Consider the following 27393-nt stretch of genomic DNA (forward strand, 5'->3'; position numbering starts at 1 on the left):
AGAACATCTGTTTCTACTGTTTCTTCTCTGATAGGCTTCCCTCCTGGCATGTGACGCAGTGGCTGTGGTTGGCTATAAGCTAATCAGCCCATACAAAGAACCATATGAGGTGGCACAGATGACTCATTTTGAAAACAACTTAAGTATGGAGGGTTGCAATAAGTTTAGCTTGCGGCTTTCTCATGCCTGTTTTGCAGATTCTAATCTCTGTTGTTTGTGAATGTGAGTTGATTGCCACTGAGGGGAAAACCCCATAATGTTTTATGTGGAATCTAATAATTCTTGATCTGCTGAGCATGGTACAACTCACCTGCTTAACCACAGAACCCAACGCTTACAAATCTTAGATCAGCTAATGAAATCAATGCAAATAGAATAAAAATAACTCACATTCAGGTTGCAAGTCCAGACATTTCGGATCCAGCCAGGATCTTTCATCAGAGGAATCTGAAACCAAAAAAGAAAAAGTCATTCAGCTAAGTGTAATCCATTGTTAGTACACCCATCTGCAAACTCCTTGTAGTGATTTCTGGCTCTTCTTACTCAGAAGTACTTTTTCTACGACATTTGTTGTAAATCTTTGCTGCAAAGTGGTTGCTCAGGTGTTCACTGCAGCTGTAAAAGCCCTGTTAGCCACATATGTTTGAAAACACTGGGTTCCTTGTGTGCAGGGGTGGTCTTGGGTTAGCAGAAGGTAGTTCTGCACTGTGGACCCCTCCCCCAAGCTGCCCCCCTCCCAGCTGCACCTGAAGATTGAGGAACCCTCCAGAACAGTATGGAATATGGCACAAAAAGTGGCAGTTGTTGCAGGGAATGGGCAGAAATAGGCATGCCACCTTGCCCCATGACAGTGGGTGTCGAGGGCATGCGCGTGTCACGTCGGCAAGTGCGCATGTGCTTCACATTGGCACGCCCTGTGGCGTGCAGATGTCACTCACACACATCACAGGGGCATCTCCTCCTTTACCTCACACCCTATACCATATTGTTCAGGCAGGTCCTTTGACCTCAATATAGGCTTTATTGAAGTTGCTTCAGGGGAGTTGGAGACAAGGGAATTTTCCTTGCATAAATGTTAAGTCCACTTAGGATCCAAGTCAGTGTCTGCAAAGGGCCTCTCCATTGTCTATATATGACTGTTGAGAACATAATACAGCGGTACCTCGAGTTACAAACGCTTTGGGTTACAAACGCTTCAGGTTACAGACTCCTCTAACCCGGAAGTAGTACCTCAGGTTAAGAACTTTACCTAATGATGAGAACAGAAATCGTGTGGCAGCGGAAGGCCCCATTAGCTAAAGTGGTACCTCAGGTTAAGAACAGTTTCAGGTTAAGAACGGACCACCGGAATGAATTAAGTTCTTAACCAGAGGTACCACTGTAACTTCCCAGGTGAATTGGACTGTAAAGGTCGGTCTGTTTCAAAGAGCAGCAGCCGATTGCCTCTCAGAAGTTTACAACCAGGGCTTGTCTGTCTCACATCTGGTTCTCAGTTAATGAACAAAGATGTCTAATCCTGTTTTGTTTCTTTCAAGAGCACTCGGCAATGTGCTAAATACTTTTCAGGCACAGCCTTCGATTGCAATCTAATTTCAGAGTGCATCAGCAAGCAAATACTGGAACAATCACACTGAAATTAGATTGTGGGTAACAAAAAGCAGGGCTTTGTGGAGGCCACATAGCTAAGGGAGATAAGTAGGGCAATTAGGCAGGTTCTGACATTAACTGCGGAGAACGTGGGTTGCTGCATCCAGATGCAGTCATACTTGGAGCAAATACTTTGATTTAATCTAGAACCAACCTATTAGGTGTTCCGGGGCAAGGACGGAGAACCTGCAGCCTTACAGATGTCGGGGAACTCCACCTCCCATCATCCCAGCCATTCGCCATGCTTGCCAGGGCTGATGGGAGTTGGGAGGAAAATAGAGACTTTTTTTCACTCTCCTCAACTGACCCTCTTCAAACCCCCCATTTTTGGGTCACCTCCCAACAAAGCATATCCTGTCAGAGGATGGGCAAGTGCTGCCGCTACTCCACCAATGGGACAGAGCACACACGCCCTCCATCGTCCTGAGGAAACCCATTAATCCCAGTTTGACTTGATTTGATTCTTTGGTAGATCTACAAAAAGGAGAACACATACCAATAATTTTTTTTTTAGAAAGAGGCAAGATTAAACGTGGGCACACAAAGCATTAAAAAAACACCAAAAGATTCCTTGCAATCCACTCTGCTCCCACTTTCTTCCCTGCCCTCCACCTGCCCCCTCAGAGTTGACACATCACACAGGGTTGAGCTTTGATGGCGGCAGCCTCTCCAGCAGCCACAAAGAGCTGCCCAAGGAATGAGGAGGCCGTCGGCCATGGACAGGCAACAGGAGGCTCCCTCGTTGCCACCACTGCTCGAGAAAAGTGCCAGCTCATCTTCCACCCTGAGCTTCATGGTGGCAGCACTAGCAGGGGAAATAGGGACATTCTAGAATCAAATCAGAAGAGCCGGGACACCTGGAGGGTTATACCTAGGTTACCTCTTTCTGCTCTTGTGTCTCAACCTGCCAGGTAGCCTTTTGATGGGTCACTGAAGCCTAGTAAAGGATCATTTGCCATCAGCCAATCACAACACAAATTTCTGCAGAGGTGTACAAATGCAGATGCTGTTCTTTAAATAAATAAAAAAAATCAGTGTAATGAGCTTTACAACACTTGGCCAGAGGTGGCCATTGACCTTGTATTGCAAATAAGGAGACTGAGGAAACTATGATATTAAATAGCTTGCTCAATATTGTAAAGAAAATAATTAGGCCCGAGCGCCTTCCAATTAACAGCCCTCTGCTTTCATCATGTGTTTATACAAAGTCATCATACTGCCTTGAGGTAGCAGGGGAACCACCGGGCGGAAGTACTAATACTGACTCTGATGAAATAATTTCAAGTTATCATTAGGTTGCTTTGCTAACAACTTGCGGAGGCTGAAATGCCAATGGGTCAATAGATGGTCTGAGTAAAATCCAGGCAAACTGAGAGCTTTCCAGTCCCATTGATTTCAAGAGGAGAGGTTAAATGCTTGTGCATAAATCTCTCCTGATTAGTTCAGCGGGGCTTAAAAGTGCCTAATTTTGGGGTGGGATAACGCCCGTTAAAGGGACACGGGTGGCGCTGTGGGTTAAAACACAGAGCCTAGGACTTGCTGATCAGAAGGTTGGCAGTTCGAATCTCCGCCACGGGGTGAGCTCCCGTTGCTCGGTCCCTGCTCCTGCCAACCTAGCAGTTCAAAAGCACGTCAAAGTGCAAGTAGATAAACAGGTACCGCTTCAGCGGGAAGGTGAATGGCGTTTCCGTGCGCTGCTCTGGTTCACCAGAAGCGGCTTAGTCATTCTGGCCTCATGACCCAGAAGCTGTACACCAGCTTCCTCGGCCAATAAGGCAAGATGAGCGCCGCAACCCCAGAGTCGGCCACGACTGGACCTAATATTTGAACTTTCACACAATATAAAATGGACTCCTAGAAATATATTGGAATATAAGTTTAGTGCTTTTTTCCATGTTATTTGCTTCCAGGGAGGGAGGGAATTAGTTTGCAATATACATGGAAATGACTGCTGAATATTCAGAGGTAAGCTCCAGTCCAGTTGGCGTACTTTTTCAGGAACTGTGAATAAGGTCAGTTTGCGTTGAAAGGGGAGGTGAACCACATTGCTCTTCCATCAATGTGCTGGGCCTGTGCACATCCATTCAAATGTACTTCTAAAGCTCAGGCGCTGGGCCTAGGAGCAGCACAGTCTGTTTGGGTCTGGCAGTCGAGCAGCGTGTCACAATACGTGACGCAATCGCGCAGCCTTTGGAAGCAGGCTGACGATGGCAATTCTTTGAAAACAACACTGTATGCTCAGTCTCAAAAACAACTTTCTTCATGTAGTGATATAACCAGCCCGTGACAAGCTGGGCACCTTGCCAAAGGCACTGTTGAACGCCATTTGACACTCCTCTGCAATGCAGAGTTATAAATAACATCCAGATAGCACAACACTCAGATACGGACCCACACAGTCGCATTTGAATCTGGAATGTTGCAGAGAACACAGGATTTCAGGTTGTGACCAAGTACCAATTCTCATTTATTAAAAAAAAAAGTTGTTTTATGTCTCACAAACACCTGTGCAAACACATCCGTGTTCAGTAGATATAATTACAGGATCTAAGAAAATAGATTCAAAGGCAACATCAGACCCTCCAAGTGTCCCTGTTTTACCAGGGACAGTCCCGGATTTACAGAAGCTGTTCTGGTTTTATATTTGATCCTGGAATGTCCGGTTTTCCATTAGGACGTCCCTATTTTCATTGGAGAAATGTTGGAGGGTATGGAGTTATACGACTCTCGAGCCAAGGAGATAAGTAACTATACAACCATTAGAAGACATTCTAAGGCAGCCCTGTATAGTTTTATTATGTTTTTATATATGCTGCAAGCCTCCCAGAGTGTCCGGGGTGACCCAGTCAGATGGGTGAGGTATAAATAAAATGATGATGATGGAATAGAATGCCCCTATTTTCATCAGAGAAATGTTGGAGGGTATGCAACATGGAACACCTGTCTGCAGCAATGGGCAGCACAAAGTAACCCAAGCAATCAAAAGTTTGACTAGGAAAGAACTGAAAGAGAATGGGAATCAGAAACTGCGAAGGGAGCCTTGTGTCTCCAAGAGAGACCTGGGTACAAGGGCAGAGCTTGGCATCTTGTTGCTACACGACAGATCCGTATGCGGATGTGGCCCAACCTGCTTTGTAAACTGAACAGCAGCTTGTCTCCTGGACAGTAGTCACATGTTGCTTGTGTGTATTCGCACTCGTGGGATGACGCAGCAATGGGAGTAGGACTGCACTGCTGGCCCCACTCCTGACATCACATCCCAGGGCCCCACCCCACCCCTGACATCCATGACGATAATCACAACACACAGGCAGAGGGCCAAAGCACAGAGACTTGATGGCATAATAATTCTTTGAATTATTGATTTCTGATGCAGCTGTTTTATTTGAGCATGAGGTAGGGACCACATGATGTCATATAGCCATTGAGAAATCCACTTGTTTTGTTACAGCGGCTGCATTATGAGGAAACTGATCTCTCCCAGTTTATTAAAAACATTCATTTGCCAAATTCTACTGTCAAACCTTGCCAGCTATAAAGTTAAATATTCCTCTGAAGATGTTTCATTGAATATCCTCTCCTTGCGTAGGCCAGTAAGTGAATAAATATTGGCATAGTAGTTATCTAACATTTTATTAGTTTATCAGAAAACAATTAATGAAACTCCAGCTGAATCAGTTTAGATGCAGAATGATATGAATTATATTAATGATCCTGGCTATTAGTGTTAATGTTTCATTCTGAGAGGAACAAAAGTAAAACATTCCTAGAGTTTCAGAAATGTCCCAGAGTGAGTGAGGTAACTGATCTGATTATCAGGCTGACAATAATTTACTTATACAGTATTGTTGTGAATTTTGTTAGCAATATATTTTTGAAACATGTGGATAATGGGGGGGGGGGCTGATCCAACAAAGTAGGCATGGATTAATAGTCCTTTTTAAAACCCAGAAAAAAACAGGGTTGAATGATGTACTGAAGTACAGAGTTAAGATCCATAAAGCTTTTAGGATGAGCAATAAATTAAACAGAAAATTGCTTCTCTAATACAATATATAGCTCCATTAAATAGAAGTTATGGATCCTTTGGGGTGCTGTTATTGAAATTAAAAGATGATGAAGACTCATTTAATTATCAGGTAGTAATATCTATTAGGGACGCAGGTGGCGCTGTGGGTTACACCACAGAGCCTAGGACTTGCAATCAGAAGGTTGGCGGTTCAAATCACCGCGACAGGGTGAGCTCCTGTCGCTTGGCCCCTGCTCCTGCCAACCTAGCAGTTCGAAAGCACATCAAAGTGCAAGTAGATAAATAGGTACCGCTCCGGCGGGAAGGTAAATGGCGTTTCCATGCGCTGATCTGGTTCACCAGAAGTGGCTTAATCATGCTGGCCACATGACCCAGAAGCTGTACGCCGGCTCCCTCAGCCAATAAAGCAAGATGAGCGCCACAACCCCAGAGTCGGTCACGACTGGACCTAATGGTCAGGGGTCCCCTTTACCTTTAATATCTATAAGTGCACTAAACAGTGAAAACCTCAGAATGCCAGACTATTTTGTTTCTTGATGTGGTTAAAATAAACAAACATGGGTTCATGGTTTCTAGAATCAATGAGTCTAGTCTTATCCAGATGTTCAAACGACATACAGAGAACACACATGTGGGAAGGGTGGGGAAGCAGTGGCAACATCCTCAAATGTCCTGCCTTTAGTGTATTCTCTGCCCAGAGCCTGCGAATATACAAAATGTATAGTCTTGGTTTCTTTGGCTGCAACAGACTAACATGGCTACCCCACAAGAAAATGTATACAGTGGGGCACACAGCCTCACCAGGGAGAGGAGTGGACTGAGACCAGCCAGAGGGAAGGGCAGAACAAGAGAAGATGGCAGCAGAGCTGCAAGCAGACGGTCTTGTCATGGAGAACAAGGCACTGCCTTCATAAGTGGTATCAGACACATCAGCTCAAATGGAGCGTGCATGTGTGCACACAGCAAACTCTTGGGTCAGCTCACCCTGCCTCATCTTTAACAGCTTGGCAGGAGGGCAGTGTGAAATGTTGGGACAGCTTCGTATCTTCTGTTACGTTATGAACCTCTTGCTTAGGTCATGTTCCTTGGAATCTTCTGGAACTTGTGCTCGCTGTGGAATTTTCATCACTATCAGCCTGAATGGAAATCTCTTCCTTGCTTTCAAGTGAGAGTCCTTGTTGTGTTTTGGAATGGGAACCTGGCAGCATCCACCCCAATACACAAGCCGGTGGTGGTCAGGACCAATAGCAAAAGGGGTTGTAAACTCCACTTTTGTATAGTAGTCTAGTTTTTTCTACATCCTACACATTCCTCCCACACTACTCTTTATCGTCCATTCATGCAAGCAAGAAGCATGATCAGGGTTCAAGGACACATTCCAGCCAGGCAAAAACCCTTGGAATGCAAAACAGGACCAGAGAGGGGTGTGGCCTGGGTAAGGGGTGTGGCCTAGAGGACCACATTCAGCTTGTGGGCCTGAGGTTCCCAACCCCTCACCTATGCTTTTATATAGATGGACTGCAGGATCTTTCTTCCTGTTCCACATGCTTTTACTCAGGCTAAACCTGTTCCTATCTCTTTTTAAGATTCCACACTAAGAGGAACATGTATCATCCGACTTTGGCACATACATTGTGGCCAGACAAGCCTGACAGCTGAGCTCACCTCAGGTCAATGCTCATGTTTACAAGCTCTGAAGAATGGGTTTGAGATGTGAAAACACAGGCACCGGATCTCAGGGCAACACGCACCAAGGAGAACGCGAAACAAAAAGCATTCATCACTCAAATGTCAATACTCAGCTTGTACTGTTCTTGGAACAAGCACAGTGAGCCGTTTGTTTCTGCCCATGTGCACTTGATAGTAAATATGGCCATGAGCAGAGCACGAAAGCCTTGCGGAAGCTTATGGCTGGGAGAGATGTTTGTCTAGATCAGGCATGTCCAAAGTCTGCCTCTGGGGCCTAATCCGGCCCACCGGATGGTTTAATCTGCCCCTGTGGCAGTATATTTACTGGGGTAAGATCCTAAATAAACCTCAACAACTTCAGTCCTAAAAAAAGCTCATTAACTTAGGTTGGCCCGTTGGTTGGCCCTCAGGGCCCTTCACTTCATCAGATCTGGCCCTCTTTGAAAAAAGTTTGGACACCACTGGTCTAGATCTTCCCAGTTTTCTTGTAAACGTTTCTTTGTGGTTGTGTCAGGCAAAGAATGCATCATGGAAATAAACTGGCAAGGAAGAAAAGCAGGGTGGGAGAGGAAGATGGATCTGAGGCTGAAAACCTGAACAAGTCTTCAGACCCTAACAGTATTTTCATTCAATGCCTCTCAGCCCCTATTAAAACATTTGTAAACATCACAGAAGTAAGAGCATTGCCCCACCCATTGCTTGAGCTCTGGACAGATGGAGATGGCCATCCTCTAGGCAAATTGTCTGAGCACAACTTAGCCTTAAGTTACTTGACAGTGACTCTCAAAGGTCCAGTAAAGGACCACAAGAGCAGTGCTAGAGTCCCCTGTGGATGATGAGTTGGTTTCAGCCATCGGATCTACAGCAGCTGAGGGAGGACTGAAGCACCAGAGACAAAGGGAACCTAGCCTCAGTTCCCAGGTGTGGGGAACTACTGGCCCCTCCAAATATGCTCCACACTTACTGGGGCTTGAGGAACTATTGGGAGGAGCACAGAGAAGGTTCACCACACTTACCCTGAAGGGATAAAACTGCAAATTACAGTTTTAGTATTTTGAAGCTGAGATCACATTGTGTGAATTTGGAGTTCCCCTTACCAGCCTAAACCAGTTTTTTGAGTCTGGTCACCACTTTCAGCAGCTTGCATAACTTGCTAGCAAACTTTGACCCTACCACTCCCACCAATAGAGATTAAATGTTGTTTTCTTATAATCTGTGGATGACTCTCTTGACTGGCCCATGATGCCTTTGACATATTTTTTCTCTCTTGCACCCAGCATTTCATCATCATAGATGCAATATTAGTTCAGCCTATAGTTCCTGTACAGAGTTACTTTCATGTTGGAGTGCTATCCTCTGAAATTGTTTTGAAGTTTTAGCCGCCTTTTCTGGGTATTTGAGGAAATGAGTTAAATCTCAGAATAAAGAGCCAGAACCAAAGATGGAAAGTGCTTTTCCACTAAGGCCCATCTCACCTTCTTCTGTGTCTAAACCAGTCTCTCTCTTTTTTTTCAGTCATATTCTTCTAATCATTTTCTCTATTAGAAACAATACAGTGGTACCTCAGGTTAAGTACTTAATTCGTTCCGGAGGTCTGTACTTAACCTGAAACTGTTCTTAACCTGAAGCACCACTTTAGCTGCCGTGCCGCCAGAGCACGATTTCTGTTCTCATCCTGAAGCAAAGTTCTTAACTTGAAGGACTATTTCTGGGTTAGCGGAGCCTGTAACCTGAAGCGTATGTAACCTGAGCTACCACTGTAATGTGGAAGCTAAGTGCTGAGAAATGTGATATCCACAAAACTGAAGCTTTATCGCAAGGGAAGACATTGGGGTCCTCTGGAAAAAATACCAACGATCACTTCGTGTTCTGTTTATTTCATATTAAGATATTTATTATCATTTCAACACCAATTCAATTCACACATTTAAATAAATTAAAACCAAATCTCTCTCGCTCTCTCATACACACACAGTCTCTCTCTCGATCTATGTAACGTGCTAAGAGGATCATTTGGAAAGGCAGGTTTACAGTGAAATCTCCTATTCAGGTACCATGGGGATTAAACACAACTTTGAATTTCTTCCCCCAGCTAGAACGCAGTGCATTGGATTGCCATATATCTGCCCAATTATGCACAAAAGTCATCCAAGCCTCTTATGCTCCCTTTTGGACCACTCAAGCCCATCACTTCTCTCATAGACCTTCCAAGGAACTCTGACAATCTTGTTCCCACAAGAGCATCATCAAGCCTCAAACTCGATGACCTAAGTCTGGCTTTACTTTCATCAGAGTCTCTGGCAGAGACAGACTTGCACGCACCTATATTACACATAGGAAATGTAACCTACAGTATTGCCTAGCGTATTGCAAAATCCTTTATGTCTAAGGAAGCAGTCGGGAGAACCTGAAAGAAGGGACAAATATAGTTACTCAGCTGAGAAGCTGCCCAAGGAGCCAAATGTCACAATTTTTGATGCATCTCAAGTAATGAAGACCTTGGATTTATGAGTCATTTGAAAGATGGTGTCTGTGGCCTGCAGCAGCGCTACAGAACTGCCAGTGCAATAAAGCCCAGGTGGAAAAATTGTTGAATGACTCAGCCCTTTTGCCAGCCCTTTCTTAGATGCCTCATATTGATCCTTGATTTGCAGTAGATTCATTGTGACAGAAATATGACTTCAGGGCAAGGAAACCCTGGAGAGCTGCTTCCAGATAACACAGAATACACAATCGTGAGCATGATGGGCTAGTGATATAAGGCAGCTTTCTGAAACTGGAAGAACAGGAAGAGGAGTAGGAAGAAAGAGTCAATGGTGTATTGGTAAATATCTGCAATTGGTCTCCCTTGCTGCCCTTTTTGCATCTAAGGGCTCGTCCACACTTCCCCTTGTCCCATGCCTAAAAAGAACGGGTTCGAGCGGTTTTGCATTTCCTCTGCAGCTGTTCCTGGAAAACATGTTGATCCATTGGTGCTTTTCACAAAACAACTCTCAATTCCATAGAAGGAATCCATAGATGAGGATTGCATTGAACTGACCAAACGAGCCAAGCCGTGGCAGCCCTGGTGGGCGCATGGCCATTTACTTAGCCCGGCCAACCACTCTGCACAGCATCCAGTCGGCCGAGAGCATCACCCACCCTTCCCCTCCTTTCATTGATTACTGCCCTAACCGTTTCTTTTCAGCTAGCCGGGCTTTGCTGTGGTCTGCTGACGGTTGCCGTATTCGGAGCTGGGAAGGGATTTCCCCCACTCTGCAGGTTTTGTCTTCCCCATAGCACTAGTCACAACTTTGACGACTTAGGCCTTGGGCAGAACCCTATAGTTTTTCATCCCTGTTAACAGGGTACCCTGTCAGAGGGATCTGGAGGGAAGTCTCCAAAGAGCCAAGTGCATAAAGCTTCCCTCAGCATTTGGGGGCAAACCGCGTAAACCTGCGTTTTGCATGGATCCACCACCAAATAGACCCTGTCATGCTTCAGTCCTCCTGCAGGGTGCCTGAGAGGAATACCCAACCAATGCCTATGCCAAAGCTTCCTACATCTGAAAGCTGTGGCTATTTAAATCCCAGACAGTTGTTGTGTCCATTCATTTTTACCACTCAGCAGTTAGACACGCCAGGAGCAGGGTGGGACTCTGCGGCTGGGCACACTATCAGCATCACCTGAAATCACCCTTAGCTTTACTTCCTCCTCAAACCTCTGTGCAATTAGCTTGCAGCTGTTAATCAACATCCCGGGCGGGGGGGGGCATTCATTTATTGCATTCGTTTAGCATAGTTATTATCCACACTTCACCAAAGGCCCAGCGCGGTGTGAGTTGCAACGCGTCAAGAAGCAATAAGACAGAATAGACAGTAAACGGTTAAAATAGCAACCAACTTATAAATCCGTATGCAGAAAGTAAACAAGCTTTGCACATCCCCCAAGGCCTGGATTAAAAGAGACACCATGAAAATGAGCTGCAGCGGTGATGAACAGAAAAGAAAAGGGTTTATTTAATAGCGTTTGAAACTACAGCGGGTGCAATCCTACTGCGGAAGTTGACACAAAACAACTCATGGAATTAAAAGAAGCAGTGCTGCAGTCGAAGAAAAGGGCTTTGTAGTTGTATCACACAAGTGTTTGTGTGTGTGTTTGCCAGGTTTGAAGATGTGAAAGGAATCTTAGGCACTTTGTCCTTTAGCTATTGATTCCTCAAGCAGAAAGAGAATTCCAAGTTTATGACCAAGAACATCCTGCATTTCTTTCCACGTATCTACAGTCTGTTCCGAACGGCTTCTGAGAAGTGGGAGGTGGCTCCTCCGGGCCAATCAAAGCACACCACAACTTTGCTGGCTTGTTTAAAACAAAATAACACATCCCACTGAGTGGCCTCTGCCAACTGCACTTACATACAGTACTTCATTCTTCCATGTCCCCTTACACAGATATGCTGACTGGCTGCCTTGCCTCCCTGGCGTAAATAGGTTTTCAAAACCACTTCAGGCCAGGAGAAAGTTAATACATAACAATCTAAGCAGAGAGGCAAACTGTGTTAAGGAAAGCAAACATCAGAAGGCAAGATAAAGGAACTTTTCAGGCTGTGCACCATGTTGAACTCAGTTCCATTGAACTCAGTGGGTTCCACTGAACTTGGCAGGCCTTTTTCTCCTGGTCAGCACACAGAATAGAAAAATAGAATTGTTGAGTTCGAAGGGGCCTTGAGGGTCATCTAGTCCAGCCCCCTGCAATGCAGGAATCGCAACTAAAGCATCCATGGCAGAGGGTTGTCCAACCTCTGCTTTAAAATCTCCAAGAAAGGAGAGTCCACCACCTTACGAGGCAGCCCATTCCACTGTCAAACCTTACCATCAGAAAGTTCTTCCTCACGTTAAGTTGAAATCTCCTTTCTGGTAATCTGAAGCCATTGGTTCGGAGTTCAGAGAAGGAGAAAACATTGGTTTGGGCTTCAGAGGAGGAGAAAACAAGCTTGCTTCATCTTCCATGTACAAGGCGGACTTCAGTCATCTTTTGTAATATCGTGCCCCCCAAATGAGTCTTCTAAATTATGGATCTCCTCAATTTTACACCCCCTAGACTCAGTGCCCTGTGCAGGGGAACAACCCACTCCACTCTAAATCCAGCACTGCTACGTGTCAGCCCTTTAGATATTTGAAGATGACTATCGTATTTCCTCTCAGTCTCCTCTTTTCCATAAAGATGGCCCAGAATTTCCCTGGCAAACCACTCAGTCATCTATAATTGCTCCATAGCTAATATGTTCACATTTCTTATCGGGCGATGTAGTCCTGGTATCATGTCATTAACAGGGGCCCCACTCAAGCACCTGCGAATTTACATGACATGCATGGTTCTCTTCCTGCTTTTAATTGTCTGGGTTTGATACTGTTTTTATAGTTTGGTTTTGAAACGTGTATCTCGGGGCACATGGACTTTTTTGTGTGTGGAGGTGTGTGTGTGTGTGAGAGAGAGAGAGATTGAGAATTTCAGTCAGAACTTGAACAGAGCATTACCGAACACTCCAGACAAAATACTGAAAGAGCAGCACCTAGTGACAGAATGTGGGGTTTACAAATGGAAGCATTGGCCTTCTGAAGTGAGAAAGACCAATAACAAATACTGGACCACCACCCCTCCTAAGACTATAGCTGACATCCTAAGCCAGGAGTGGGGAACCTGCGACCCTCAAAATGTTGAATTCCAACTCTCATCTGCCCCAGCCAGCATTGTCCATGATCAGAGCAATTGGAAGCTGTACTCCTACAACATCCCAGTTTGGGGGGAGAGGGAGGGGGAATGAATTTGAATTTTGAATTCAGAAATAAGTAAAAGGAGCTGGCTATGTTTAGCCTAGGAAAGAGTCGACACATATTGTCAGTCTCAACCCCCTTCTAAATTGCCAAGTCAACACATATTGTCAACCTCAACTCATTCTGAATTGCCATCAACCCGCACCTATTCTTACTCAATGAGATCCAGAGGGACAGGGAGGGGATGGTCATCTGCCATCACGTGACAACTAACAACAAAAGTAGCAAGTGTCAACAAAAGTAGCAAAGGTTTTAGCGAACGGGATATCTCGTCAGGAGTGAGCTTCCTGGCTGCACTCAATTCATCCTTCAGATTAGAGATAACTGCAAGGTCTACATCAGAAGGCTTAGTTTGGACAGAAGTGAATACACATTTATTGAGTTAATGCAAAATACATTACTTCTGGTAGATGAGCCTGTCATAGTCTCTAGATCAGGGGTCAGCCAACTCTTTCAGCAGGGGGCCAGTCCACTGTCCGTCAGACCTTGTGGGGGGCCGGACTATATTTTGAAGGGGGGGGAATGAACGAATTCCTATGCCCCACAAATAACCCAGAGATGCATTTTAAATAAAAGGACACATTCTACTCATGTAAAAACATGCTGATTCCCGGACCATCCGCGGGCCGGATGTAGAAGGCAATTGTGTTTCCCAACCTTGGGCCTCCAGCTGTTTTCGAACTACAATTCCCATCATCCCTGACCACTGGTCTTGCTAGCTGAGGATTATGGGAGTTGTAGTCCAAAAACAGCTGGAGGCCCAAGGTTGGGAAATGCTGCTCTAGATGTTCGTGATCATTTTTGTCCCAGGCTTTTTAGACTCGTCTACCCATGTACTATCTGGAACCAAAGGGGTGCGTTGGTTGCTGGATGTGAAATATGCGTATTGGCATTGTTTTCCACAAGGCCAAGGGGGAATCTGCCACTAAGAGAGCCGCTTTGAGATTGGGAAATCTTAATCAGCAGTTTCACTAGCCAACTGCAGAGCTCTCTAAGGCAGGAAGGGTTGGGGAGTCATCCATGCATGTAACGTGACACCTGAGAGTCGTAAAGCAATTACACTGAGAAGTCCACTTGATCCTGAGCGATAATGCCTTAAATGTACAGTTAGTCCCCATGCAATGAGTCAGAGAATCAGTCAGGTGACATACTGGAATCGGGTAGGTCTGGTTACAAGGAGAGTGAACTAATCCTTTTTTCTTTCCTAAGGTCAAATCCTTTTTAAAAAAAAGCACTCGGGTGTTATCAAGCATTTACAATTGTTTTTGCTCAGTAGTTAAAAATAGACAAAATCTCTTCAGGGAGACAAAATGACCCACTGATGCCTCAACATTTATCAGAAGAAACAGGGCCAGCCCAGCCTAATAGGCAGCACTGGTGGTTGTCTGAGGCGTCAGAATTTAAGAGCCCCTGATGAACGGAGGGTGTGCCCACGCACTGCTCCAGAATCTTGGGACAAAAGGGGAAAGATTGTCTACACACATATACATACACACACACAATTCCCAACTAGAGCCACCTTCCCATGATCTAGACACTTACAAAGCAAAGGCTGCAGTCAAGAACATCTTTAGTGAGGTGCATATTTAGCATGTCTTTGCATATTTGGGTTTGTGAGTATACTATATTCCTTCACTAAAGCTGTCCTGACTGCAACACATTTAGTGAGGGGACACAGTACAGTCACAACCCTGTACAAAGTATGAAGAGAGCAGCAAAATACATTTTCACCTAGGCCAACCATATATTTTGAGCCATAGATTCCCAACACCATGCCTGTGGACCCACATGAATCCACAGAGGCCTTCATACTTCTTAGGGCTTTGACTTTGGTGCCACCATTTTGTATATTCTACACAAAACATTAAGAGAATGATCATGTGCACCTTTACTTGGAAATGAGTTCCACTGGACTCCATGGGACTTACTTCTGAATAGACATGCATAGGATTGCACTTTAATGTTATAGTTTTGTGCACCTTTACCCAGGGGTGCACAATCAAGGGGGATTAAACCTCATGTGATACGTTCTATTACTTAACACTCTTACCTATGTGCCTCCACCTTAGATTTTTCCTGATGAGCTCACTCATTTCCACCTATTACTGATTTCTTGTCGATCTCCCGATTTTCTTGGAATGAAGGCTCACTGAACTCAGTGAGAATTACTTCTGAGTAAACATGCGTAGAACAGGACTGCAAGACTATTATTTTGCTTGGAATTGTTGAGTGATGTGAAATATCTAAGATAAATAGTTCACCCCACCCCCCACCCCTTCTGACCTATTACCCATTGAGCATGCATCATTGGAATTGAACGAGAAACTTGATCCCGCATCGCTTCTGCAGCCTCATGAAATATTGGTACAGCATGTCTGCCAAACATCTATTAATAAACAGCTTTTTTGCCTCTTCCACGGGGCAACGCCACAGCCATTCAAGCCCTCCTCATGCCTCCTTTGATACTTGGTGGAATTTCAGGGAATTGATCACAATGATATACCTGGTGATTTATGAAATGTATGGTGTTATGGATGGCCCCTGGTTCAGGTTCTGGCCTTATTCGCACCTACTTTGAAATGCATACTATGAGGATCAATGGAACTTAGGACAACATGAGTCTCAGTCTGTGGCTTTGCATATATGCAGAGGGCCCCAGTATCCATGCAGCTGTGAGGTTGCTTTTCAGTGGTGCATTGCCTTAAGTATATAGCAAGCATTAACATCCCTCCATTGTGCATGGTGAGAAGTACCATCTATTTTTTAAAAAAAAAAAATCTTGCAAGCTTTGATGGTGCTTCTCACCATACAGGTTGGAGGGCTGGGTTGGGTGTCCAAATGGCACTCTTCACTGTAATTATTCTGATACACTCCTTCTCACTCAAGCTGCACAAGTTTGCTTCAATGCATCAGTGTGGTGGCAGTTTTTCACCCTTTCCTAAAGGATAGGTGCAAGCAGGGCTCCCCCTCCCCCACCAGCCGGAACTCAGTTCCAGAACCTCTCAGGTAGGCGTCATTGCCATTCTAAGAGAACAAGGGAGGAGTTCACGGTGAGTTCTGGCACCCCTTTGTTTTTTTATAAAAATATCAAGTGTTGATCCAACCCAACCATCCTTATTTTCCTGCATCTCTATAGAGAGCACAACAATTTGCTGAAGCCTTGGGCCAAGTATCTGCAATCTCAATAAATGGCTTAGCATTCCACCCACACTCAGCACAGCAATATTCTGAGAGAGAAATAATTTATGATTTGAATCTAAATCAGGTCACAACAAGCCAGCTTACCGGCATTTTTTGAGAAACAGAGATCACTGGAGAATGCCTCTTGGTGCCATCTCAGAGTCTGAAGAGATCAGGCTGTTCTCTTCTAAGATGGTTAGGTGCCTTCTAGGCAGAACAAACCAAACTAAAGCTCCATCTTAAGGTGGCTGAGATGTCCCCCTTCAAAACCTTAGCCCAGATTATTCCAATGCCCATTGTCTCACCGAAGCTTCCAATCACAGCTTCAAACCCAAAATGAACTCCAGGGCAATTACACTTGCAAACAAACAGGACACCACGTGGCTCGCATGAAATGTGGGCTGCTGCAGACATGGCATAAAAAGCATATCTTCAGGCTTTGTAACATCAAAGCTGGACTTCAGCCACAACACAAGCTGAGAATCCCTGGAAGCCTTATGAGGGAAAGGATGAGAGCTTTCAAAACTAGTTAACCCTCCTCTCTCTCATCCAGTGCCCTTTCACTCACTTATTTTTGCTTGCAGTGTTTTGTTCTGTTCTGTGGACCAGAGTTTGTGTCTGTATTGGCCTTTGGACCTCTACCATTTCTGTTCATGTTAGGCACTTTTGGCACAACAAAAGAGGCAATGAATGGATTCAAATGACAAGAAAGGAGATTCCAACTAAACATCAGGAAGAGCTGTTTGACAGTGGAACCGGCTCCCTCAGGAGATGGTACACTCTCATTTCCTTGGAGTTTTGAAAGCAGAGGTTGGCTGGCCATCTGTCATGCATGATCTTGTTGAGATTCCTGCATTGCAGGTGGTTGGACTAGACAACCCTCGGGGTCTTTCCAACCCTACATCCAATTCAACATGCATAAACATTACTAGATCATAAAACATTACTAGATAGTTTTGACAGCTGTAAACATTCAGACTCCTGTGTGTGTGTGTTGTAATCATCTGCCGTTGTTGTGATACCACATAGCCTGGTCAAGTGTGGCAAAGGCAGCGTGGACCATTCATAGGAGGATGTCATGATCTTCTCAGCCTACTTCAGGATGCGTTGAAGTTTGTAACTGAGATTCTAAGGAACATACACAAACACACCTTGTTCACTCAACTGCTTACCTCACAGTCCCACCACAAATGCTTTCGCCATGTTTGTGTCTGCAAGACTTTCAAAGGCTTTAGAGTCTAAGTGCTTGTTAGTGTGGGACCTCTTGGGCTGTCTCCTCCAATATTAATCTCCCAGTATGCTGAGATTAACACCCAAGGTTCTTCTCCAGGTATCCCTAGCATTTGGGGTGGGGGAGGGTGGCTAAAGTGTTGGCTTTTGCAGCTATGGCACCTCAGCTATGGAGTGCTCTCCCTAGGGAGATTTGTCTGTGCTCACTTTGATGTCATGTTCATGCCAAATAGGGGTGAGGAAATTCATGCATTTTGGTTTCTCTCAGTTTTTTTATTTTCCAAATGTTAGGTTCATTTCTCTACATGTCCACATCAGTTTGTGATTCCTTTCGTGTGCATGCCTTCCCAAAAAAATGTCTTCAAGAAAATCCATCAGGACTTCAGTGCAAATTTCTCCTAATACACACGTTTTTGCATGCAATTTCCCCTAACATACACCGTTTTGCAAAGCGGGTTTCCCTAATATAAAGCGTTTTTCCATGTCTTTTTCAGCGATTTATGCATTTATATGCACAATCGAGCCAAGCTTATGCATTTTTGTACAAATTCCCTGACTGGGGAACTGCATTGCAAAATTCGGAGAAGTGCAAATTTCAAAGGATTCAGTTCTCTTATTGTTTTGGAAAGGGCTAATCAGGGAAGTTGATTTATAAATGCTTCACAATACCATTGCATACTGCTATGACGTGTGCTCTACGGCACTGTGGGAAATTTAAAACAATAGGTGGCATCCCAGACCCCACTGCTCCTACCAGATAAACCCATGGGCAGCGTCAGCGCCAGGCCCTGCTTAGGCTTTGCAGTCCCAGCCATTGCCTGCAGTTTCTAGATGTGGACAACAGTTCTCCATTGTAGCATATCTGCTAACATTCTGGCAAACAAATCAAGGCAGACACAGACAAGAGGCTGAGTTCGTGAAGAAGCATTTCTGCTACGTAACACCCTGTGTAAAACTAGTATGTCCACAGAAACAGTGGATTCTGCACAGCCGAATACAGAATGAAACGCAACTACAGATTCACTTGAGTCAGATTGGAGAATATGGCAAAGTGAGCTACGTCACCTCCTCTGAAAACTCCCCAAAATAGTACCAGCCTCTTCTCCCCTAACGCTGGCATGCAAGAAGAGATTGTTCAGGTTCGGAAGTCAGGCTCTCTTGCACCCTGAGTGAGAACTGTGTCCGTAGGACAAGAAGCCTGCAGCTTTTTGACCATGCCAACAAGTACTTGGTAAGAAAAATGCAACACAGAAGACAATGCATCAACAAGCAAGGTATGTGGGAAGTGGCTTCCTAAACCTAACCTCTAGCAATCTCAAAGCCTTTTGCTCACCTAATGTCAGTCTCTAAAAATACAAATTCTCTGTAGGTAGTGATAAATCATGACGGGAAAAATAAATCGGGAAGGACAGCTGTACGCCCTCCTGCTTTTCCTCTTCTTCCATTTGGTATTTATATTCTTAGGATCATATTCAACTTCTCACGTTTTTTTTCTACAGTTGCCGTAGGTAGCAAAGCAAATCTAGGAGCGGAGGGAATTCTATCCTAACCAGCATGCTTTAGGGAGAGCCATGTGCAGAGGAGAGCGGTCTGTGTTTCAGGCCACATATAATTATTCTGGAAGAAATCTGATAGGTCCATTCACTGAATGGTTATTGTCATAACTAATTCAGTAAGCTGACAACATTGGCACAAGCATTCTTGCTATTATTATTGCTCAATCACATAAATGGTATTAGATCAATCTCTTCCCCTCTCCCTCCCCACAGTTAACTTTAAGATATCCAAGAATGTGCTCTTTAACACTGTTGTAAATCCATGTCTCCAAAATATCTTCATTTCAGCTTCCTGATATCTGAAATAGCACCCTTTGTGTACAATTTTGCTCAGTCTAGGATGGCATGGACGGATTTCAGGCACCCACAGGGCCTACTTAGTTTTGCTTTTCACTTGAACCCTAAGGACTGTCAACCAGAGCCAGATGCAAAATGGAGGATGGAGCGATGAGGGAATACAACATTACTACTGCAGTTAAGGAACCTGGTGCCTCCAAGTTACATGTTCAGCCCAGGAATTTGTTTGCAGTACCAGAACTGAGTTCCAAGTCTCATCACATCACAAATCCATGCTGGGTTTTCTCCCCAAGCTTCCTTCATCTCACCAAACTAATTTAAGGTGTGTGGGAGCCTTCTTGTAATTGCAATTGTTGAACAATTTGGAGAATTCTCACTGATCAAATCCAAATCATTCAGAGATGGATTCCCAATCTGCCTTATACCAGATCTAGAACGTGTGTGTGTGTGTGTGTGTGTGTGTGTGGTATTTTCAGCTCAGAGAAATGGGTTTTCTCTTCCACTTATATACCATGACTGCTCTGCCTTTATGTCCCGTCCCCCCTCTGATTTACAATGCTGTTTGTAAATAAGAGAGCCTGCTCCCACAAATTCCTAGTAGAGGATTTACTGAGCCATCAGAATGGTTACGTTCGTCACAGTTGAAGCAACAGGAACTCAATACTGCATCACCTGTTATGGAGTCAACTGAAGGGACCTATGCTGAGGACTCTCGAGCAATTGCTTGGTTCCTGGAGGAGCAAGTTAAATTTCCAAAGCATGTCATCATGTTAACAGAAGAAGAACATATCTCTTCCAGAAGACAGAAACATGAGATTTTAGCTGGGTTGGTTTACTGTACTCTTCAGTGCCAACTTCCCCAATCGCTTCTTATAGAAGCACTTTTTACCCTTATCCGTAAACTGCAAATGTTGTTTTCTTTTATGTAATCCTTTTTCAAAAATGTGGGATTAGATCCAAACTTAGCTGTGAGCTGAAGAGCTCCTTCTGACCACAGAAGGCTTTTGATCCAGTGGAGCGATACCACTGTCAAAAAGGGGAAGAGGTTATTTTCACTGGATCTCCCTAACACTGTAGCCCCCTCCCTGCCCTGTTCTGGAGGTTTCCTCTATTTTCCAGAGCAGATTTTCAGAAGGGGGAAAAGGAATCCATAAATATCACCTGTCCAGCACCCCCACCCCAACTTCTGTTGGAGGAAGCATGGTCTAGAGATCTAAGCCATGGAAAATCAAACGACGATGATTTGAGAATGTGTCAGCCATGCAGAAATTCACACTGAAATAAGGCTGAGGCCGACAGGTGTCACAGTGATCACTACTCCTAAGTGTGGGGGCAGTCATTTACAACAAACAGTGAACAGAAGCCCATACTTCCTACTGTGTGGGTTGGATCAGCACAACGGAACTATTATAAATAACCTTTCAGCTCTCAGCTGTCCTATTCCCAAGAGATGCAAAGGCTATCTTTTGGAATGAAGAACTCTTTGCCATAGTTTAGGGTTGCCATATTTCAAAAAGTGAAAATCCGGACAAAAAAAATGTTGGGTGGTTTTTTGTTTTTGTTTTTTGCAAAATCTCCAAAAAAAATAATGAAGTTTTTGAGCTACTTTTAAGGAAATTTGCCAAAATCTACACTTCTGACTTGGGTTGCCATACGTCCGGATTTTCCCGGACTTTCAGCGATTTCTGCCTGGACACTGTTTCCGACAGCCTAATCCCCACCATGTCAGGAAAATTCCAGAATGTGTCAACCCTCCTGTAGCTCCAATGTAGGGAAGTCTGTTCCATGGCAGAGGCAGAGTTAGGGGAGCAACAATGGTTCAGCTGCACTGGGGGCAAAGCCTCAGGGGCACCTCAGAGGACACTATTATTTAGAATGGAGTGGGAGAGGCAGCGAGGCACCAAATTTTGGTGTCGCGCAGGATGCCACTGAAATTTCAGTCCCCAAGGTTCATCACTGGTCACGGGTTACAATTAAAGGGCAGCAAGTGCTTGTTTGGTGGAAGCACCAAAGCTCAATCATAGAGCATCTGCTCTGCAATCTGAAAGTCCCAGGTTCATTTCCATGCATCTCAAGGTAGAGCTGGGAATGTCCTCAGCCCCAAACCCTGGAGTCAGTATGGGCAATGATGAGCTAGATAGACCAGTGGTCTGACTTGGTTCCCATCTGCTCTGTTACATCTAAAGCAGTATCATACGACTTCCGTAACAGCCATAGCTTCCCACAAAGAATCCTGGCAACTGTTAAGGGTGCTGAGCATTGTTAGGAGACCCTTGTTCCCCTCATGAAACTATGCTGGGAACTGTAGCTCTGTGAGGGGAGCAGTGGTTGCCTAACAATACTCAGCACCCTTAACAAACTGTGGCCCCCAGGATACTTTGGGGGGAAGCCATGAATGTTTAAAGTGGTAAAGGTAAAGGGATCCCTGACCATTAGGTCCAGTCGTGACCAACTCTGGGGTTGCAGCGCTCATCTCGCTTTATTGGCCGAGGGAGCCGGCGTACAGCTTCCGGGTCATGTGGCCAGCATGACTAAGTCGCTTCTGGCAAACCAGAGCAGCGCACGGAAACGCCGTTTACCTTCCCGCCGGAGCGGTACCTATTTATCTACTTGCACTTTGGCGTGCTTTCAAACTGCTAGGTTGGCAGGAGCAGAGACCGAGCAACGGGAGCTCACCCCATCACAGGGATTCGAACCGCCGATCTTCTGATCAGCAAATCCTAGGCTCTGTGGTTTAACCCACAGCACCACCCGCATCCCTGTTTAAAGTGGTACAATAGTGCTTAAATGCAAAGTCTAGACAGGGCCTTGGTTTAAAAGCTTGTGTTCTGTTGTTGTTGTTATATTTTTAGAAATAGTGGAAATGTCAGTTGGATTTTATCGCACACACACCCTTCACCCCACTGCCACCACGTTTACTAAAATGGGTCACCTCTGATAGGGATTTGGTATTTCTGTGTTATGCAGAGCAGCCTTCCCCAAGCTGGTGCCCTCCAGATGTTGCTCAGACTCCAACTCCCATTTGCCCCAGCCAGCACAACCAACAGTCGGGGGGGGGGGATAATCCAACAACAACTGGAGGGTGCAGGGCTGGCAAGGACTGATACAGAGGAACAGAGGAGTGGGTCTTTCTGTGTGAATTCTGTTGGGGGGAGGAGAGGGAGGGAGGGAGGGGGAGGGAGGGAGGGAGGGAGAGGGAGGGCATGTTTTAGGGTCTAAAGACATGTTAAACCTAGAACATGAATCAGCCCAAGTCCACGGTGCCCTTTAACTGAACCTTGATATTATATGACCAACCCAAATGCCTTTGCTGTTTTCCTGAGCCAGAATGGAAATGAAGAAACCAAGTGAGAGGCACAGGTGCTTAAACTGAGCTATGTTATTGTGCACCGGTCATTCCAAAGAAAAGCCCCATAGAAGTGAGATGAGTAAGCCTAACGCGCAAGCTTCTGACTCCACTGCTATTCATATCAGTTGCAGAATAAGCATCTGTACAATTGGACGTCACAGCTGTGCTTTAAAAGCTGGGCATGTCACTTTGTCATATGGGTGAAAATCCACTCCTGTTGTTGGTGTGTTGCTAAATATGACAGAACAGTCAAAGAGTGGTCATACGCAACCTGCTATTCAAGTTTCTGATGTGTAGATCGTTCTATTTATGTATCTCTAACAGGGAATTGATTATTTGTTTACCGGTAAATACTATCACATATCAAGCAGTTCTTCTCCCCCAGGCGCACTACAAATCCAAACAATATAAAAAATTGTCATTTTAAAATCTCCTTCTTTCCCTAAACTTTGACAAGTTTGGACAGGTGGTGTTTTGTTTTGTTTTGTTTTTTAAGTGGTGTAAAACTGCAATATGTAATTCAGTATCAAAGCTGAGCTCAGGAGCTCATTACCAAAGTAGTTAAGTTCCTAAAGAATCAGAACACAGGGAGTCCAACCACAGGTGAAAGAGGACTATAGCTCTGGGCAAAGTCAAACTTCTGAGTCTGGTATTTCTGGGGATCTCTCAAAAAAGGTGAGACAATTCAACAGATTGAACTTAATTCATTCCCAAATCCTAAACACTAATTTTTCTGTTAACTTGACCCTTAAGTAGCCCGTTATGTAAGCTGACACACTGTCTGCACAGAGGAGGAATGAGCAGGGACGTTGCTGCCTTCCCCTTCTCCTTCCCCTGGCCTGACCTTTATGTATCCCCTCCACCTGTGAGTGGCAGGGAGTCTGGTTTGGTGCTATGCGCCTCCCTCTCCGAAATGAAATGTGGCTCTCCCACCTAAGAAAGAAGGCTGGCTGCAGGACTGTATACATTCCTTTGACTGTTTTATAAATGGTACATAGATAGAGAGGATCACACTTCTCTGAGATGGAGAAGGTCAACACATATGATTACCAGGAGCAGTCCTTTCTTCTTCATCATCATCTTTTATATGCCGCCCATCAGGTTGGGTTGCCCCAGCCACTCTGGGTGGCTTCCAACAAATTATAAAACCACAGTAAAACATCAAACGTTAAAAAACTTTCAATGCACAACCAACCACCCTCCGAAGAGTTCTTCTGTGTGAATGGTACACATCTTCTATGAGCAAAGAGAGCTGCAATGTTAACTTCCCAAATTAAGAGTACAAATATCACGAGGAAAGGCCTTGCTAACCTTTAAATCTGTGATTCGGTCTAAAGCCTAATCAATGCAGCATGTCTCTTACAGTGATGTCCTGCTACAATCTACCCCACATAAAATTTGGGGAAGGGTCATTTCAACAGCTGGGCTTGCCCCGAAGAATGACATCACAAACAAAACAACTATACCAGACTATGTTAGCCTATCTTTACTCGGGGGGGGGGGGGGAGACAACCAAGTAAACAATCAGATTTTTTTAAAAAAAAAACTGGCTGAGGGGAATCGAACTTTCTCCCACTTCAGCATGCTATTCCTGAAACTCTAGATTAAAGACCTTACCCAAGACCAAGGTGACTCAGTGTCTTCAGACGGCATCTTGAGATGGTCTCTTTCTTCCATTACCAGAGAAATATTCTGCCCAGGGGCTGTTAAAGCTTCTGTTGGAATTAAAAAATGCTGCCTTTAAGTAATGCGTTGTTGACAACAAAGATGCAGAGAAAGTAATTTCCCTGTGATCATGTTTGCTTGCGAATTTAGCCTGCTCAAGTTCTTGGAACCTCAGCCAGAACAAGAAACATGAGCTCCGTAAGCCGGTGCACACTCACTCCGCAACTGACGCCTCAAGTAGCCTCGTTAAGTCATAAGCCTCCCTGAAAAACGGAGGTGTTTATCTTCTTCTTCTTTCTACATGCAGGGGAAAGAGCTTCCAGTAAGAGGCACCTCGGTTAGACCGTTCAGATAGTGACACTTCAACTAGGGGTGCAAGCTTACATCATCCAGTTGGTGGCTTCTGTGCAGTGGCAGAAAACACTTCTGCTAGCATCAGGCAATGCATCTGGGTTCCCACACACAAAAACCCAGATCCCGCTGCCCACACTGCATGCTTCAGCACCGTGTCCCAAACTGTCCTGGAGTCTCCATACTCAGGAGAAGCTTTTCAGGGGCTGCACTGAGTAGGGTCAGCAAAAAATAAAATAAAAAAATCGGCTGACCTCCTTTCATAAACAGAAATGCTTTCGGTTAGCCTAGATTCTCATACCAATGGGCCATGAGGTCCATTCAGGTGGTCTGTAGAAAGATTTACCCTTATTATTATTATTATTATTATTATTATTATTAGTCTAGACCATTTTAGCCAGGGCCAGATGATCAAGCAGGCTAACAGAGCTCTGAACAGAGCCCATGATTTTCATAATACAGTATTTTGGCAGCCATCTCATTCCCCCTTTTTTGCTTCTCAGCAGGCTGATTTGGGGCCCATGATTTTCATAATTCCTTTTGACAGGAACATTAGGGATAGTGAAGAAATTATTATTATTATTTGCTACTGGGAAGAAATGGATAATTTGGGTCTCCATAATTCTCAGGTGGTAGGGCAGTTGTATCCAGATCATTTTCATGTGCTGGAAGAATCACATTTCTGTCCAGGCAGCCAAGTTCCTGCGAGAGATATTTTTCCTAAGCACATCTGGATATTTTTAGGCATAATCAGCATGATCTTGTAAGTTAAGCACTTCTCAGGCCTCCTGGTTTCATTGGTGTACACTGTGAAGCAGCCCTAACCCTACTTTTATCCCTTTCTGTTGAGCTTTCCCCTTCCATTTTTGCTGAAATGATGTAAGCAGGATTAGCAAAAGGATTCACAGGGACCCAGTTTTCTGTTGAACCTGTTTCGGAACAACTTTCCCCTCACAACTCCCTTCCCAACACACACAATGGTGCCCAAAAACATGAAGCAACATCCCATCATGTTCTGAAGCTGATCTGCCCGCGTGTCTCCCTTCTTACCAGGAACAACACGGAAAAAAATAAGTAGTCCCCCTCAAAAAAAAAAAGAGATAATGATGGTGCACACACCCGGCACCAGTGTGGTAGATGAACCTGAGGCAAAGGGCCTTCGGTCTCTGAGGGGCTTGTTCACAGGTGCATAAATCCCTCAAAATCCCATTTGCTCTAATTCCTCCCACAGGCCTGTATAAAAAGCACCACCACAACTACAGTAATTGTAGAGATAACTAAACACCATAAATAGTTGTCTAAATGCCTGTGGCAAAGTTTATAAATGCCAATTCTCCAGGCACAATCCTGTAAACTGTGGGGGGGGGCAGTACCACTCATAATATTAATGTGTGCTGTTAGCTAGGGTTGCCATATTCCCAAAAGTGGAAATCCGGACCAAGTTGTTGAGCTTTTGTTGGGGAACATCTCTCCCCTCGCCTCAGCAAAAAAATAATAATAACAGTCCTACTTGTCTGGGTTTCCCCCAGACATTTTGCCGATTCAGCGAAAATCAGCCCAGACGCCATTTTGCTGCTCAGTTCCTGGACATGTTAACTGAACTGAGAGGATGCACACCCTCCATAGTCAAGTCTCCAGTGCTCTAAGTTGTAAGGTGGAAGCTTCCCTCATATTTTAAAAATTATTATTCTTCATTAATACAAAATTAAAAATAAAAATGAGCAAGAAAAACAGCAACCCCATAATCAAAGTTACAAAACATAGGAGCAATACAGACCATGCCTATTTCCAAATGAAGAAAGCAGATAATGTAGAAAAATAAAAGCGGTGAAATCTATCATGAAACACACACACACTTTAGAATCCAAGCTGATAAGAAGCAACGGGTCCTTCAGCTTAGCTACTAATTTCAGGAAGCCAAAGGCTGACCCTGTGAGATACTATCTGCTACTAGAGTTCCCTTGGAGCTCAAGGGCAGCATGTATGCAGACATTGGCCTCTCTTGGTTTGGGAGAAGAAGGCAGGAGCTCGTTGCAACCTCTCAATCTTTTCAAGAAGAGCCTAGCATGTGCAGAATACTTCACTAACAGAGTGAATAATGTCACAATTGATTTGAGATGTGCCTTTGGAAGTATGCTTTGCATTCTTAAAAACGGCAATGATTTCTCGCTGGGTCAAAGCTCTCGCTGATGAAATGCCCACATTGTGATTCTGTTTTGCACCAATTCTGGTTAAATGTCCCAGTCCGTTCTGTCCTGATGCATCTCTTAAGTCAATCAAGTCAGCTCCATAATTCTAACTCATGGAAACGAAATGCAGACTGGCGCACTAATCTTTATTGATACATCTGTTGTTCCATGTGTAAAGGATGTGAAATCTTTCCACCAGGTTATATAACTACTGTTACTATTTATAGTGAGCTGTTACAAGCCGATTCCCAGAGTCAGTGCTGAATAAATAATGGTGACTGTATACACTTTGTGGTGTTCAATATTTGACCACAATTCGCAAACAAGTTCAGGTTGATTTTGCTTAAAAACAAACAAACCATATTATCCTAATTTGGCAATTACTCCACTAGTGGTG

At 44.5% G+C, this 27393-nt stretch overlaps 1 protein-coding gene across 3 annotated transcripts in view; it reads right to left on the reverse strand.

Annotated features, from left to right (window-relative positions):
* LPIN1 (lipin 1) overlaps positions 1-24760 on the reverse strand; it is an 83503-nt gene extending 58743 nt beyond the window's left edge. For 2 of the 3 annotated variants that reach the window (XR_014508952.1, XM_083431584.1), the window contains exons 1-2: positions 24409-24760; positions 391-447 (exon numbers count right to left, since the gene is read on the reverse strand). Coding sequence is in view for 2 of the 3 variants with exons in the window: in XM_083431584.1 (XP_083287710.1) it covers positions 391-447; positions 24409-24468 (117 nt within the window). In the remaining variant the exon portion in view is untranslated. The remainder of the gene's footprint in view (positions 1-390; positions 448-24408) is intronic. The other variant, XM_083431585.1, reaches the window with a different exon arrangement.
* Between the last annotated feature and the right edge of the window lie 2633 nt (positions 24761-27393).

The sequence above is a fragment of the Podarcis tiliguerta genome (genome assembly GCF_965153285.1).
Source record: "Podarcis tiliguerta genome assembly, chromosome: 3".
Lineage (NCBI taxonomy): Eukaryota > Metazoa > Chordata > Lepidosauria > Squamata > Lacertidae > Podarcis > Podarcis tiliguerta.